At 39.9% G+C, this 17,605-nt stretch overlaps 1 protein-coding gene across 1 annotated transcript; it reads left to right on the forward strand.

Moving 5' to 3' along the window:
• Positions 1–229: 229 nt before the first annotated feature.
• On the forward strand, positions 230–12,680 carry cib2 (calcium and integrin binding family member 2; the record flags this gene model as incomplete). The annotated part of the gene is made up of 6 exons (XM_080736394.1): positions 230–280; positions 3,575–3,609; positions 8,607–8,718; positions 11,456–11,603; positions 11,722–11,917; positions 12,659–12,680. 6 exons carry the CDS (start codon positions 230–232, stop codon positions 12,678–12,680), a joined length of 564 nt encoding a protein of 187 aa, XP_080592520.1.
• Between the last annotated feature and the right edge of the window lie 4,925 nt (positions 12,681–17,605).

Consider the following 17,605-nt stretch of genomic DNA (forward strand, 5'->3'; position numbering starts at 1 on the left):
TTTTGAATTTCTTTGCTGCAAACTATTTTCCTTTTCATGTTCTTGTTTTCGGTTTGTTTTAATCCATGGGGGACATATTTCGGAAACGCGCCAATACTTTGAAGGGATTCAGTGGACAGATGTGCGGGGTCTTCATCTTCCTGGACCCCCTAAATGCATAGATTTGAGAAAACACATCGAACTCTAAATGTAATGGTTCTGTACAGGAGAAAAACAACTCGATTAAGAGATGGGTAATAAGCAGACGATATTTACGGATGAGCAACTTGATGCATACCAGGTAAGCCTATATTCTTCCTCTCTGACTTATCTTCATATGGCAGTGTTATAGTGTGAGCATGTCAAGGCAATAGCTAGCATATTATGCAATATGAAGTTTGTTATCCACTTTCACAATTATGCTGTACTAGCTATAGCTAACACTCTTCAAGATGTGTTCTGTATAGCCTATGTTTTGTGTATGACTGCTTCATTAAGAAAATGTAAAGTAAGCATGCCTCTTTAAAATGTATAGCCTATCTTTAACACACACACACACACACACACACACACACACACACACACACACACACACACACACACACACACACACACACACACACACAATACTTTTTAGTTATGATCATGGGTGGTGGTAGTGGCATAACCAATAAAATCCCCGGTGTTCAATATTGTGCTCACAGAGTGTAGATATGTTTCTTTTTTCTTCTTCTTCTTTTAAGATGAAGAAGCAATGGCTAAAATGAAAACATAATTCTGCTAATAGCTGTCAAAATAGTTAGGCTATATTTGTATATTTAAGTAGACAATGCTGTACAAGTAAGCCTCATGCAGTTACAAATACATTTGACTGTGTAAGAGATGAATGTTAGAGCCTAAATGAAATTAGATTCCATGCTTATAATGTGCAATGATGATGCACAATAATGCATTTAAATTAATAGCGGAAGGCTCTGATTTCATTTCAACCGGAGGAGCTTGTGGTCTTCGGGGCAACATCTGAGAAGCCCTATAACCTTTTGTACTCTGTAACAATAGATGCCTTGTCCTGTGAAGAAACGCCAGCTATGCCTGCACAGGTTTATCATTACGATTAGGTGTGACTTAATAATTGATGCCAAGCCAGTATGATAGCATGCTTGGAAACACTACCCTTGGGAGATAACTTACTGCTCAAGAGCTTCTCTGGTTACTCCTGTTGCTCTTAACAGCCCTTATTAGAAATAATGATGTTGCATACATTTTAAGAATCGGACAGAGTTGCCATGTGGGGTATATGCCTGTATAGGATAATTGCCTCAGCACACAAATTATTTGTGTAAGCCTGGGAAATTACACTAGTAATTTAAGTGTGGCTGCTTAAGTAGCCACAGTGAAATCCTTAGTGTCTGTCCCTGAGAGTTATGGGGCCATTGGGTTACATTTGAACACTCTCTGAGTGGATAAATTAACTCTGTGAATTTTACTGTGCAGCAGACATAAAACACGTCTTCTGCTTTCCCTATTTAAGTCTCTAAAATGGATCATGAATGTAGATGATATTTCTACAAATGTAGCTCCAAACGACTCAAATGAGGCAAGAGAAATATTGAAAGGAAGGCTGTCCTGTAACCTACGGACTGGAATGACTGGTTTACATACACTTACCAAAGGTTTTTCTTATATACTATATGGCAGTGCATCTCAAACATTTTCATGTCAAGGTCCCCCAAAGTGATACATATTATGCCTCAGACCCGTTTTGAAAAGATTTTGAGATGGGGACCACCGTAAGAGAATATTTTTGTCATTCAATATAGATTTTACATTCTACATCTGATACAGTGGAGAGAATGAAACCTCTCTTAATAGTCAAATATACACATAATCCTCTAGCCGGTGAAATTATAGTGAAAGTAAACTGTACCTCATATTGCTGACAACCTCCTAAAATCCTCTGGGGGTCGCTGGACTCTACTTTGAGAACCACTGGTATATGGAATTTAAAAAAGCTTACTGTAGAACCATTTTATGTGTTACTTTATAAAGACCTTATATAAGGACAGTAGACTGAAAGGAAATGGGGGGAGAGACGGAGAGTGACAAAAGTCATCCGGATGGGGAATTGAACTGGCGACACTGCCAGGCATCCATGCCTATGTGGCAATGCCTAAGTGGTATGCGCCCGGACCAGTAGGCCAGCAGGTACCCCAGCACATGTTTTTAATATCAATTTAGAACCCCCACAATTTAGAACCCCCACGAATTTCTCTCTGAACAATGGACAGTTAAAATTAAAATAAAACATTGTCACACTGCAATCAAAAATCTTCTTCTTGTCTGATAGAGGTTAACTCTTTGGCTGGTAAATCAAGTAATTCCCACTCTGCATGGTCAACAGAGTCAGACACTCTTTCCTTTGCAGTTCTATCATGAAGGCAAATAACAAATAAGCAAGATCAGTGGCTTGGCATTTCATCACAGTAACTAATGTCCCAGTATTTCAAACTAGTGAGCAATTAACAATGCTTAAACTTAATGTCGATGCATTTTAAAGGGACTCTATGACCCCGCGCAAAATTCCTAGCGTTGGTTTGGCATACTCTGGCATGCCACACTAAACAGTGTAAACAGCAGAACCAAATCTTTGGCTTATTAAGCTGTTTCCGGAAGCTACTGATAATGATCTGGTTCACACGCAAATCTTTGGCTTATTAAGCTGTTTCCGGAGGCTATATGATCTGGTTCACACGCTGCTCAGCCTATACTTATACTTATTTATTAAGCTGTTTCCGGAGGCTACTGATAATGATCTGGTTCACAGTTCACACAAAGCTCAGCTTATACTGATGTAACAGGAAACTTGAAATAAATGACTTGATTAATACCTGAGGGGAAACAAGTCTCAGACATAAAGCTGCAAGTAACAGGAATAAATAGTTTACCACAATCTAAAATACAGCAGTCAAAATCTCAGAGTAAATGTGGACAGAAATACAGCAGGTGCAAGTTCAGCACAGTACCATTTTACAAGTGCACTAATGTGTGCTCGTGTGTGCAAATAAACTCTGGTGGCTCCAGTGTTGGATCACATGCAATTACCCTACATACAGTATACGGTAGCTCATAGTGCAGACAGCCACACACAACACCTGATCATGTTCCCTTGCCTCAATATGTGTATTGCAACCACCAGGTGACAACATTCTGACAACAAGTCATACCTATAGTGATACTTGAGACCTCATAGGGCTCAGTGTAATAGGCGTTCCGCTGACTTTCAAGGCCCCATACTGTCATTCTATCTATATGCCACCTGAGCCTGTCATTCATACCAGTGGTCCAGTCCACAACAACCCCTAATACTGACGATTCTTTTTGCCAACCACGTAGTTCATTGCACTCAACCCGGTATCCTTTTCAGTCTTAGATCAGGGATGCAATGTAATTAACTACCCAGAAAAACCCAGAAGTACCACAATTCAATTCAAACTGATTAGGACAAGGTATACTCTACTGTACTATAGTGTATAAAATTTATGATTATGAATCGTGTAGTGTGCTTATTCATGCATATTATTTTGTTTTGTCACAGGACTGCACTTTCTTCACACGCAAAGAAATCCTTCGGTAAGTGTGACCACCTTTTCTTGTAACTACCTACTTCTGCTACTTCTATCTAACCCTTGCTGATCATTTGGTACAGACAGCCACAGTGATGTCTATAATGTACCAAGCAGGGCCAGCCCTAGAAATCTGGGGAAGACTTTGGTTTAAGCCGCCCTCACTGTAGCGCATACAACACAAACTAACTTGTGACTTACAGTATTATGATATTACGAGTCCATATGCCTAAGAAATAAGATTCATCCTAAACTGACTTTGGTCTAACAACTAAGCTATTGCCTCTGGTAACCAGAGAACTGGGCATGTGAGAGGATGAGGCGATTTTTTTTTCTTTTCTTTTTTCAACAACAATACATAATAGACTGACAGACAGACAGAAAGACAGACCAGATGTCCCAAATCTTTCAGGACACTGGTCATAGATACACTAATAGTAGTGGAATACAATCATTCGTAATCAAATAATTCAACTTAATGCTTTCAAATTGAAAGAAACATAAAGATACAAAGACTTCATAAAAGTGCCCAAATCTTCAGTTCCCACTTTGTAAAAATGCCCAATTCTTCCCTGGGCCCACTTCATAAAAGATGCTCAGTTCTCCTTTATTCAAAGGTTACAGCTGAACTTGTTCTTGTGTAAATGTAAGCAATTACTCAACAGCTGTGCTTCAAGTCTGACTGTTGGAAGTTCAATGGCAAAAGCACATTTCAAATGCAGAGCTGCACCTGTTCTGTTAGACCAGGGGTCTTCAACAGGGGGTCCGGGACCCCTAGGGGGTCCTCAGAGTTACTAGAGGGGATCCTCCAAATCTTTGTGTGTTAGACACTTTTTTTCCCTCCTTTTTTATATTAACCGCTTGAACCCTAGCGTCCATATTCAGAGAACTTTAGCCAAAAATAGCAGATCTACAAACTCACAACGCCTCGCTTGTAGATCGGCTATTTTCGGCAAATAGCTTTGGTGTAGAGGGGAAAAAGAGCAGGCTAAGTACAGAGTAAATTAAAAGGTCAAGTTTATTGACGGTTGATTGTGCTGACATTGTGCTGTCAAAAGATGATACTATATGGAATCTATTAACAGGTCTTGGGGGTCCCTGCTTCATCTCTCTCTCAACTAAGGGGTCCTTGGACTGAAAACGTTGAAGACCCCTGTGTTAGACACATTTCACGACATCAAACATATAATCTCTTAAAGATTATCTTGAGTATAATGATAGAACTGTGAATTTAATAAACTTCAATAGTTACATATAATTGGGGCAAATGTCATGCATACAACTTCACGTGTTGATATTACAGTAGGGCATTCTGTTGGTTAATTCTTTCCCACTTTATTTGAATCTAAATTTGAATTTGATCACATATAATGATCCATTACTGAAAACTAACCTATCTAATGAGATTACACTTGTCATGTTTACTGTAGCTGGAGGACATTAATAATGGATACTCTTTTTAGCTCTATAATATGGCACTCTCAGGTTGCTTTTTATCTAATCAGTGCATGCAGAATTGACTGTAATGGAATTACAGGTCATGAAATGTGTCAAGGCCATATGAACATCATCGGTATTTCAGTTAGTTGATACTTAAGGCTCACACTTGTAAAAACAATAACACAAATAGTCACAAGTGTGATTATATATGTATACAACATAGGATACATTTTATATGTATTATTTGCATTTGGGTAAATAACACATTATTGACTGATTCTAGACTCTCTTTTCCTTTGCAATCATTCCCAATGTTTTCAGGCAATAACAAATTGCCAGACAGTGCGGTCGGGGGATTAAAGTAGTGCCCCCTGACTTGTGGACGAATGGTGAATTGTTCCTCCACAATGACATTGAAACTGCCTTTGATTACAAGGCCAGCGGTGCGCTGAAAATGAAATTGACCATACCGAAATTGATCTCCATCGAGCGTTATAGCATCACATGTTTTATGACCTTCATAAAACATCCCTAGCGTGTGTTCCCAGCAGCACATACCATGACACTGTTATGTAAGGTAAAAAAAAAGATCCTCACTGATCATTATGAGGTGATCGCTTTGAGTGCTGCAGCTATGCCTGAAATATCATAGTTCGTTTCACCCAGGAATACAGCTGTGTTATGCTTATCCATTTGAGTCTTTTCAATGTGTATCATTCATAAGAAAAATCTAAATTCCATAAGAGTTGTACTTTCAATGTTGTAGTTGACTTTATTGCATTGCATGAAGGAACAAAATGAACATAATAGTCACAGTTTGTTTGGAAGTAGGCCATTGCTTTTTAGATTGGAATGATGTTTGCAGTGATTTAGTGATTCCAACAATCAAAATTATCCATGGCTTCTTAAATTCTTAAATTAAAATGGATATGAAGTGAATAAGAAATGTATCTATACCATGGTTTAACTAATTAAACATTTGGGAGATAACAATGGGATAAATCATCACTGTCGGGCAGTTGGGAAGAAACTGGGCAGAAACCTTGTATCTCCAAGTTTTTTTGTAAAGTAAAGCATACAACTGTGAAAATAGCAGATCTACAAGCACACAACGCCTCGCGGTGTGAGGCGTTGTGTGCTTGTAGATCAATGTGCTTGTAGATCGACTATTTTCACTAGTTTAAGTCGTTTTAAAAGGAAATACAAAACGAACGGTTTTGGACATACAAGGTTTCCACCCGACAACAAAGAAATAGTTTGATGAGGAGGTGCTGAACATATCCGAATGTAAACAAAGCAGAATGAAGTTACGTTAAAACGTTCCAGGGCTGTTGTGCGATGATGATCATTGCAGCAGCATCAGCATCTGCATCATTTTGACAGCTTTATTTGATTTCAACTTAATGAGTTTGTCCTCCAAAACCAGTGACCCTAGAGATGGATGACACTGCTAGGATGATGAAGGAAACACGTAACAGGGCTGTTCAGAGGTCAGAGTGTAAGAGGGTTGTAGATTACTGCCGACCTCTGACTGGTGTGTTGTGGGCTACATACAGTCTCTGAAAGCTGGATGCTCGTCACAATAAGGCTATTGCTGCTGAAGAAAAGCAAGTCTATGATACTGACTATTTCCAAAGAAGTCCTTTTTCAAATACATTCCCTGATACACCTGAGGTCATGTATTCCGAAATTTCCGACACAGCACAGACATGCACGCACACACACACGCTCACTCTCTCACACATTGCAACACTGAGGGATCTATTTTGATAGTCTTAAAGGAGCATGAAACCCCGCCTCTTATGCCTTAACTTAAGGGCCTGTCCATACTGTCTCCGACCACCGAACTTTTCGTCGGACAGGTCCAGTTCAACTACAAAATGACGTCACTCGCATCTTCTGAAAAGCATTAGCCCGAATAAGAGTTAGGGAAGCTGCACGTCACTCTCTCTCTCTCTCTCTCTCTCTCTCTCTCTCTATCTCTCTCTCTCTCTCTTATTGTGAATCTGGCAAAATTGATGTGTTCTCTGTTGTTGGCATTCGAGCCCCGATCAGGGAGTTTATTCCACACTTTGGGGGCCAGGAGGGCAAATTGTCTAGGACAAGTGGATTTTTGTCCTGGGGTTTTTAGCGAGGGTTCTGTCAGCATCCCTGTGTTGGCTGATCTGAGTGAACGGGTGGGGTTGTAGGGGTTGATCTGGTTTTGGAGGTATGGAGGAGCCGTACCTTTGGCTGCTTTGAAGGTCAGCATCAGAGTTTTGTATTCAGTGTTTTGCATTCAGAGGAGCTGGGCTGACTCCTGGGTGAGGAAGGGTCTGATTCTACGGATGTTATAGAGTGTGAACCTACAGGACCGGGTGACTGATGCAATGTGTGCCTTGAATGATAGCTAAGCTGGCTGTCCAGGACCACACCAAGGTTTCTAGCAGTTGGAACCGAAGTCACCAATGCATTATCTATGGAAATAGTGAGATCTTGCATGGGGCAAGACTTACCGGTAGCTAGGAAGAAGATAAGCTCTGTCTTGTCCAGGTTCAGCTTGAGGTGGTGGGCTGACATCCACTGTGAGATGTCGGCCAGACAAGCGGAAATGCGTTCTTCCACCTTCGTCTCACCCCCTTTTCCTGTCAGACTATACCTATTAATAAAAGCAAAAAAGCCCCCAAAGAGCACCCAGGTGCAAGGACTGAAATTCATACGAAATACAAACAAATATACCAGATGAATTTAGTTTGAACTGTTTCGTATGTTGAGTGTAGAACATTCATACATCTATAAGCCCACATTATTACCAACTGTGGTTGCATGCTGTATGGGGTTTATACAACCAGGGACATCATAAAGTGGTGAAAAGTGATAATGATTAATTGGGCCTGAAGCTACAGTGGGGCTCACAGTATTAATGTCATTATCCATATACAGTAAGCTTTTAGGGACCTGGTATATCATTTCATGGGACGCAGTATTCCTTGTTACAGCAGCCTGCATGGAGTGATAAGCAGGGGGGTGATCATCACACTGTAGTATTACATGTCAAATGTCTCTCCATTGAAACTTATCGATGCAATGTGATGCGATGCGAGAGTGCGGTCTAGCCAACACCAACTTGCGACTCCTGAATCGGTGCCCTCCACACTCTCCTATCAATAATCTTATCAAGCAGCAAATAGCGTTCTTTTTATGCTGTGATCAGTATCTGGCACATTACAGTATATCGTCGTTGTCGGGTGGAAACCTTGTATGTCCAAAACCGTTTATTTTGTATTTATCATTTTTAAAATGATTTAAACTAGTGAAAACAGCCGATCTACAAGCACACAACGCCTCGCACCGCGAGGCGTTGTGTGCTTGTAGATCAGCTGTTTTCACTACTTTTGTGCGACTGCCTTGTGTGATGAAGCAGGGCTTTACTTTGCGAAAAAAATTACAAATTTGAAACTTGGAGATACAAGGTTTCTGCCCGACTGACGATATGTCTTGCTGTCTGACAGGCTGTGATTCAGAATAAATGTGATAATGATACAAGTAGTACTGCTGTCTTTAATTTGTGTTTGTGTGTTCTAGGTTGCACGGCAGATATCATGAGCTGGCCCCACATCTTGTACCAATGGACTACACTAAAGACCCAGAATGTCAAGTGCCGTTATCCTTAATAGTCAACATGCCAGAACTAAAGGTAACTTAAAATCGTACCAAAACCAGATAAAGTAGGCAGGCTCTATAGGCTCCAGAAGCTATAGGTGCCCGGTTGGTTGGAATTGTTCTGGACCTGCCAATGTAGTCACACGTCATGTTTTAATTTGATTAACTTATTTTTTTTTTTATTATTATTCTTTTTTGCATGATGGGTAACTATCCTGTAGTATGTCTCCATTATGAACATGGATATGCTCTAAAAGTATGAAAAACATATTTTTCATTTCTGCTGGTCTTTAAGGTGATGCACATTCCTTCAGGTGCACCACAAGTTGTTGATAATGATGCATGCCTATACCCATACTTTACCAGGGAGTTTCTTTGTTCTGTCAGCATGATACACTGAAAACCCAGCAGGATAGATTGCTGCCATCCATCATGGGTTTCACTGTGGAATTGCGTGTGTGTAGTATAAAAATGACAGAAAACTGTAGAGCTAGAGCTGGTGTATGACAGCGACCAACCCCTCCTGGTACCCTGCTACTGTTTGCAGTATCTCAGACAGCAGTGTTTAGGGCTGTCACGATATGACATTTTACATGACGATTAATTGTCACTCAAATAATTGGCGATTAACGATTTAATTGTGTTTTTGTCGTTGATAATTACATTTCTGTTTGGCTTTTAGGCTTTGAAGTTGTACATGGTAGATATGACACATAACCTAAATATACAAAGAAATTACTGACATATTTGACAACTTACTACTTAAAAAATTACTTTGATAGTGGAAATAGCCGATCTACAAGCTCACAACGCGTCGCGATGCGACACGTTGTGAGCTTGTAGATCTGCTATTTCCAAAATTTTTGACCTTTTTTTAAATATATGAACATTTTTCAACATGGAAACGATTATGACGATTATGCAAAATAATCACGATTATGTCAAAAAAAATCACGATTAGACGATTATGTAATAATTGTGACGGCCCTAGCAGTGTTAGCAAGATGTTCTTTGAAGTGCCAAGCATGTTCAGTGAATAAAGATGACCACGGTTGTGTCAAAAGCACGTGTGTGAAGTCAATGAACGTGACATGCACACGTGCTGTGTTTCTGGTGCGAGGTGATTTACGAAGTAATAAGCAGGTCAGCTAAATAGCTAATATGTTTTATTTACTGCCATTTGAGTCATATGACTTGGAAAGAACCAATATCACACAGGAGAGTCCATAGACGATAAATCGATAGATGGCCTCCTGCATCGACCAGCATGCTATCCAAGTTGGCAAGCATGGGTGGATGGAATAGGTTATGAAGTCAACCAAGACGAGATCAACCTCCCCCATCTCAGCCAATCACAGGCCATCTGAACTCAAGAAATATCCCGACAGTAGTGGACTACAGTTAGCCTATTGTCCTTACAACTCCAAGCTGAAAGCAGGAAACACTGGCAACATTAGACCAGTGCTTATGTGGTCTGACACACATACTATATTTTCGTCCATACCCCTTATCCTAAAGTTCTTTGTTAAAGTTCTCTTTTTATGAGACAGAATAGATTTTTAATTGCCACCTTCACTGTTGCCACATCCTGTGGGCTTGTGAAAGTTAACATTATGTGAAAAGGTCTCTCTATGGTATTTCCTGTTTGTGAATCACTTTGATATGCTATGCAACATGAAAGAAGCATCATGCATCTCAACATTTCCCCAAGAATATTATGCAGAAGTACAAAGTAGGTTATATGGAGTCCACCTCCACAGTGGAGTACATTTTCATAAGTCTCATAATGTGTCCTTCCATTGGACATAATTGGCCTGTGCCTGTAAAGCTGTCACAGGCCAGCTGCAAGAAGGCAGAGACCACTCAAGCAAGGATTGATGAAGGCATGGGAATTTACACGCAGGTCTCCAAAGTCCTGTAATCATAACTATAAATCTAATCCTATTCCTTGCATGCCTCAGCATTTGTGTCAATTCGCTTTGTTGAGGAGACATTTTCCAGGCACAAAAGCCATTTTAATGTTACAGTATGTCATGCCCTTTTGGAGCTGAAACATGTGGGCATAACAAGTGCTCTCAAGGCAAGTCATAACACACACATACATCATATAGAAACTTTGTAAATCAGATGTTCTCCAATGACCTCTCTGCTCTATGATCCTGTGTTGAGTCAGCTGATTGCGAGAGATTATAAAATCTTCAGCTATGGATAAGAATCAAATGAGAAGATATAGACACCGTCATACCAGCAATGAGATGGAGCCTTTCACTGTGAAACACTGTGCTCAGCAGAACACACCCAACTTGCAGCATGTATAAACAGCCTATAAACACAGAATGGCCATGAAACTGTCATGGTCATGAAACATGTAACACTACACAGAGGGGAGAAATCAATGCAGCATATCAATTATTAATATTTTTGTTGTTGTTTGATTGTCAAGTTGTGTCAACTCAACTCAAGCTTTATTTATAGAGCACATAAAAAATACATGATCGACCAAAGTGCTTTACAAAAAATGAGACTGATCGTTTTGTCCTAGACATGTTGTGTGGCGTTTTCTACTGTGTTGTGTATGCTGTTTTGTTTTCATATTTACTGTATATGATATACAGTACACTGTATGGTACGAAGATTAATTTCCTTATTGACCAAGTTATAGTAACAAACAATCAATCAATGTTCCTTGTTATCTGTACTGTATATTAGTGTATGTTATTCACGGTTTTGGACACATTACATTATCCAAAGTTTACTCTCTTTATGTGCAGGAAAACCCGTTCCGAAACCGGATAGTGGAGTGTTTCTCAGAGGATGGACAGGGGAACCTCAGCTTCAATGACTTTGTGGACATGTTCTCCGTCCTCAGTGAAACGGCCCCCAGAGAGCTGAAGGCCATATTTGCCTTCAAGATATATGGTAAAGGTGGACTTCTCTAAAAAACCCTCACATTGGGTTCCTCTCCTATTTCCCTGGACTGTGTTTAAAATTAATCTTGGCTATTGTATTGAACTCATGTTCCTTGTGGTGTCCACAGATTACAATGTGGATAATTTTCTGTGCAAAGAGGACTTGGAGAAGACTCTAAACAAGCTGACTAAGGAGGAGCTAACTCCCGAGGAGGTGGACCTGGTGTGTGAGAAGACCATCGAGGAGTCCGATCTGGACGGGGACAACAAACTTTCCTTCGCTGACTTTGAAAACATGATATCTAGGGCTCCTGACTTTTTAAGGTACTGTATGCACGACAGAAATGTTCTCTCTGATTATATTATTACTGTATTATAGGCGTACAGTATTAATATCTATGACAAGCCCAGAATAGGGGTTTATGTGGTTAATTCCCAGATGCAAAGTTAGTACCTCCACTAAAATGTTGAAAGCTATTTTGAAATCTGTTTTTAATGACAGTTTTCCATAAATTGCCATATTTTACAATACATTTTGAGCAGTGATTATAGAGTATTTGAAAAGTATGCACACTTTCTAGCCAATCAGAATCAGTTATTCTGCATGGTGCAGTATAAAACTTGATTTGTATCCCCTTATTACAACATATTGTGCTACCGGTACATATTCCAAAATGTAAAAACTAAAAAGCAAAAAATAATAATAATAATAGAAATATGGACCGAATGTGAATATGATATCTATGCATGTCCCTTAAACGTTAGTCAACACATGTATGCCATGTAGTATTAGTCATGATGCATTTACTGTAGAGCAGTACAGTGTGGGCTGTGTGTGTCTCCCTAGCTCAGCCCCCAGTTGGCTGTTTGTCATTTTAGTGGCTCTCTGCTCTCGTTATTGTCAACCTGACCCTCCAGGATGTGCCTTCATTTAAATCCTATGGCCAGAAGTGAAAGTGCTTTTTGAGATGGGCTCTTGTAGGGGCCCCTCAACATGCTATTCCAATTTGGGGTTGATTGACAGATTTATTTTCTCTGCATATTTTGTCTTATCTGTGCCTGCAGTACCTTCCATATTCGAATCTAAGAGGGTTCCTTGGAAAGGTTCCCACATTGGTTACACGGTGAAGATGTTGGACTGACCCTCCCAGACTCTACCCAGACCATGCTACAGTATACAACAGCACAGTGCCTATCTCCCATTTCCTGGCAAGCTTCACTCCTCCTTTGCCTGCTATCTGTGAAGTCTGTTTAGTGGGGAACTGTATGACTAAATAAGACTGATTCTCAGGATGTCTCAGCTCTTTATATGAATTAATTTACTGTCTTCTTTGATGAAACGCAGGTTGTTTCATGTTTTAATCTCCAGAAATAATAGGGCTTGACCAGAATGTGTCACATGTGGGGGAGAAAAGGCTACTTTTTACATTTTCTAGAAAGAAAAACAAGGTATTATTAATATGAGCCCTTTTTACTGTATCTACTTCTGCCAGAAACTGGTATATATTAATATATGTTGGATATATTATGATTGCAAAAAGCTTATATCGATGTTTATTGCACATAAGATTACTGTATGTCCCATAAGTATTCCTCCAACAACACAGCAGATATTGTTTGAAACATGCCTGGACTGTGTTAATTTAGCTATGCAATAATTGTATCTGCAACATGCATGAACAGAACTGTGCTCTCTTTCTCATTTACATTGCTTTATTCATGTTAGTTTGTGTCCTTTCTTGTTAGAACTGGAGCACAATGACAATCACATCTTACTATTTTCCAATTGAATGAAGGGCTCTGTCATCTGAAGTTGAATATGATAGCCTCTAGCATCTCTACATTTGATCTCTCTGTTGTCTCAGCTGATTCTTTAATACACATTTCCCAGTGTAAATAATGGGAATACTGGGCTTAACTTTTAATAAAGTGCTCTTCTGTTTGTTTTGTGTGAATCAAGCATTTGTCCCTGCATTAGACTCTGCTTTCACTGGACATGGGCACAACTGTGCATGCGTGTGCGGGTACACTCACGCACGCACGCACGCACGCACACGCACACACACACACACACACACACACACACACACACACACACGCGCGTGCGCGCGCACACACACACACACACACACACACACACAAACAAACATTACTATATTTTTCTTAACATGCAGTCAAATTACAAATACTTATGGAAGAATGGAGACTGTTTTTTTACTTTTTTTTACATGGAGGCACAAGGAAATCCCGATGGGAAGTATGGCCTTCACATTTAAAGTAAATCTTAGATAAATCTTTAAATCTTAAAGATTGCCCTACTAGGCTCATCTCATCCCATTCAGGAATGGTTGAGGAACAATAAAGATCACATCATCTGCGTATCCCATTGTATAACCATTGACATCTTAAGCAGAATGAGATCATTAGGAATGTGAGCTGCCTCAGCATTTAACATTGGGATTACATTGTGCAGGCACAAAGCCCAGCTCATTTGTTTGCACTCTGGATGAGATGCGAAAATACTTTTCGCTGTACTGTACTGTACTTGTACTGTACACTGACAATAAATTGAATCTAATCTCATCATCTCATCTCATTTCACAAAGTAGTTAGAAGCTGTCCTTCCTTAGTCATATTTGTTGGGTGATGATTCACTTGTTATCATACTTTGTGCACAAGGGGTCTGATTTATAACTGGGTTATTTGATTGATGTCTTCCTTATACTGTAGGATGGACTAGTGAAGAAGTGCTATAGCTCCTGTTCCAGGATCACCACTCAAACACAGCCGCCAGTGGGAAGCTAATAATTGTGTCAATGACAAATGATGTTCTAATTGTGCATAATAGGTCACCACATATATTGACAGGTAAGAAAACTTGATCATGACGATGCTATTTGCATAATCAGTTAGTTGGGCTTGGTGCCAATGGGAAAGAAGTTGAGGAATTGTGGTGGCGAGCAGTGTGCAGTCATCAGAGAAGGCAGTGCCACACTAATATGCAGTTAATTCCTCATGCCGTTACCTCCAGCTTGCTTTATGGGGGCAGTATTAAATATTCGGGGCAATATATTGCTGATGGTGCGGCTTCATTAATTACTGCCCTCACAGAGAACATCTGCTGATTTAGATTCCTACAGGGCAGCTTCTGGTGGACTGTGATACGGAGGCTCAGTGTGGCTATAAAGCAGCCTGTCCCCTGGCAGGGGCGTCAATTGGGTATGGCAGGGGTATGCAGCTGCCATACCCTGGGTCCAGGGGGGAAAATAAAAGTTACCTTTAAATATAAATCCACAAATGTCTCTTTGTGTATCTGTGATGGTTATTATGTTGTTAAATTACAGTAAAATAACTACAAATGCAAAATTTAACAAAATGGTCACTTTAACAAGGTATTATAATTATATTCTCCACACTTTTATTCTCCCCATCTTGACAGAATGGTAAATTCCCAGGTTCTGCAGGTCAGGCACGTTTACTAACATGCCAACATGCTGCACTTAAACAACCGTTCCAGGCTGCCATATCCAGCCCAAGAAACCGTAGAAACCTGTGTAAAAACTGACAAAACTCGTTTTTTTCCCCAGACATTGTGAAAATAGCCGATCTACATGCTCCGAACCGTGTTATACAAAATGTAATGCCTATTTTCCATGAGGACTCCCATCTTTGCCATACCCTAGCTTTTACTGAACTGACGCCACTGTCCCCTGGTGGAAAGGACAGTTACAGTATGCAGCCTTGTTTGGTTATATTTACAGTATTGGCTGTACCCGACTCCATTCTTCACTCCATTCTCTAATCTACACAGTTAGGAATTAAACTAACTGGTGCCATTAGGTTTACATATAACATGAGCACTGTAGAGTGTTTTCACTCATTTATTTTTTACTATTCAATCAATGGCACTTTAAAAGAGAATACTGAGGTGTGGCCCTCTCTGTGGTCTCCAGATTTAGTACCCTTAATACAGATTTAGCTAAATTGATGCACTCAATTTAAATAAAATTTGTACTTTGTGATCCATTCTAATTTAAAACGAAATGCTGCTGTTGTGACTCATATGTAATCTGTGATGTCAGAGTGTTTTTTATGGGCACACAAATCCAGAAACATGATGTGAATGAATCATATAACTGGGACAGGTTAATGTTTTCCTATTCACGTGAGGGAATTATTTGACAGATTTCTAATGTTGTTTTCCAAGCTTGTTTGCTGACTGATGAGTGAAGAGACAATATACGTTTCCACTGATAAATGAAATTGCGCAACTGAATGTTTCTCAAAGGCCAAAAATGTGTAAATGTGGGTCTTGATTGTAAGATATAGGCCTATAACAAATTACAGTTGTATCATTATTTGAAATAGAAGTTTTATGACTTACTGTATTCCATAACAGGGCAAGCAACAGAGCATGCGTATGTTGCCAAATATTCAAATGCAAAAATAAAGCTCCTGTTATCAGGAACATGATTTTCATGTTGTTTTGGAAATGGGCTAGCCTATATTGCCATTTTTAGAATGAATACCTCACAGTCACAGCCGCTGCGCTGCAGTGGAGCCGGTCGGACGTCAATGTGACGGCGTCAGTGAAGCCACGACGCAAAGCAACGCGACTGCTCGCGGTGGAGCCCTGGGCCCCTGGCGTAAACATCTATGTCATTCTATGACCACAACTTCCTGCCTGCAGCTGCACACATGCTGCTGAGGCCTTTATGCAAACGATTCCACTGGAAATGGAGCACACTGCTGACAGCAGGCTCTAGTATGTTCATGCTCTGAACACATTCACATTGATTTAGCTGAATTCCCCGGCCTATTCAGTTTGGCATTATCATAATTGTGATCGATCAAGGTTGCTCACCAGTATTACCGTAAATATTGTAAATTGTTTACAGTATTCTGCTCGACTTTCATATAATTCCCTTTTATTATATTTAAATATATTCTATATTTTTATATTTTAATACTAACAGTGGTCAACTGCTGGGATGGATGGAGTATTCTATTCTGACAGAGAACAGGATCAAGCCCTCATGAATCACCACCTTCTGGGAAATGGTTCCAAATAGATAGTTTTGGAAGAACCAGCCCACTGATCTATACCAAACACCTGGGAGGGAAGTCTGCAGGGGTAAACTGACAGCATACATGCATCACACATTATGTCCTTGATAAAGGATATTCATACAGGTTGGGCATGCAACTCTCTGTTGCAAAATTCTACTGTACCTGCCTTTTATTCAAGAAAACTACCGGTACTTGATTTCTGAGATAATTTATTGTACAGGAATACACTGCAATCTTTTTACTTACATATTCCCTTTCAAAACAAGTTGGCAGTAGGTAGGTTTCTGCATAATCATGGTCAAGTCACGTGAATTCAGAATTTAGTGTAAGCATAAATTGCTTATTAGCTATTATCAGATTACTGATTCATATTTTACAAGATGGTCACAGTGAAGAAGTGGCATGCACCGTATCTAAATTAGACTAGACTAGAAAAACTATACCTGTCCATGATGCAACATTTATTTCCCTACAACATATACATTCCATAATGTTGACATGTTTTCTTTTGAATCACATAGTGTAAAATGGAGTAGGCCTATGTTAATTACATAAAACTGCCATATATGACAACCATTGACTTGAGGATATTGCAGGGGCATTTAGAGGTGGCACCCGGACATTCCCTGTGTTTCAGGGTTTTGACAGATTTTGGATTTCCTTGCACCCCTGATGTTGAACGATATCATTATATCCCGCAGGATTTACAACCCAGCCCTCCTGCCATTACAGTCAGCCGTGAGCCAAGTAGAGAGCTCTCTGCCTGGACTCTACTGGGGAGGCCACTCTCCTGCATGTATCTGGCTAATGGCTGTCTGCCTCTTTGTCTAACATTTGGGTGTCCATGCAAACATTAAAACGTCGACCTATATCCAATTAAGGTATTCAATGTATTCTATTGTTTAATAGATGTGTGATATTGGCACAGTTAGTGTCCAGCAC

Source organism: Nannobrachium achirus (genome assembly GCF_963921795.1).
Source record: "Nannobrachium achirus genome assembly, chromosome: 11".
NCBI lineage: Eukaryota > Metazoa > Chordata > Actinopteri > Myctophiformes > Myctophidae > Nannobrachium > Nannobrachium achirus.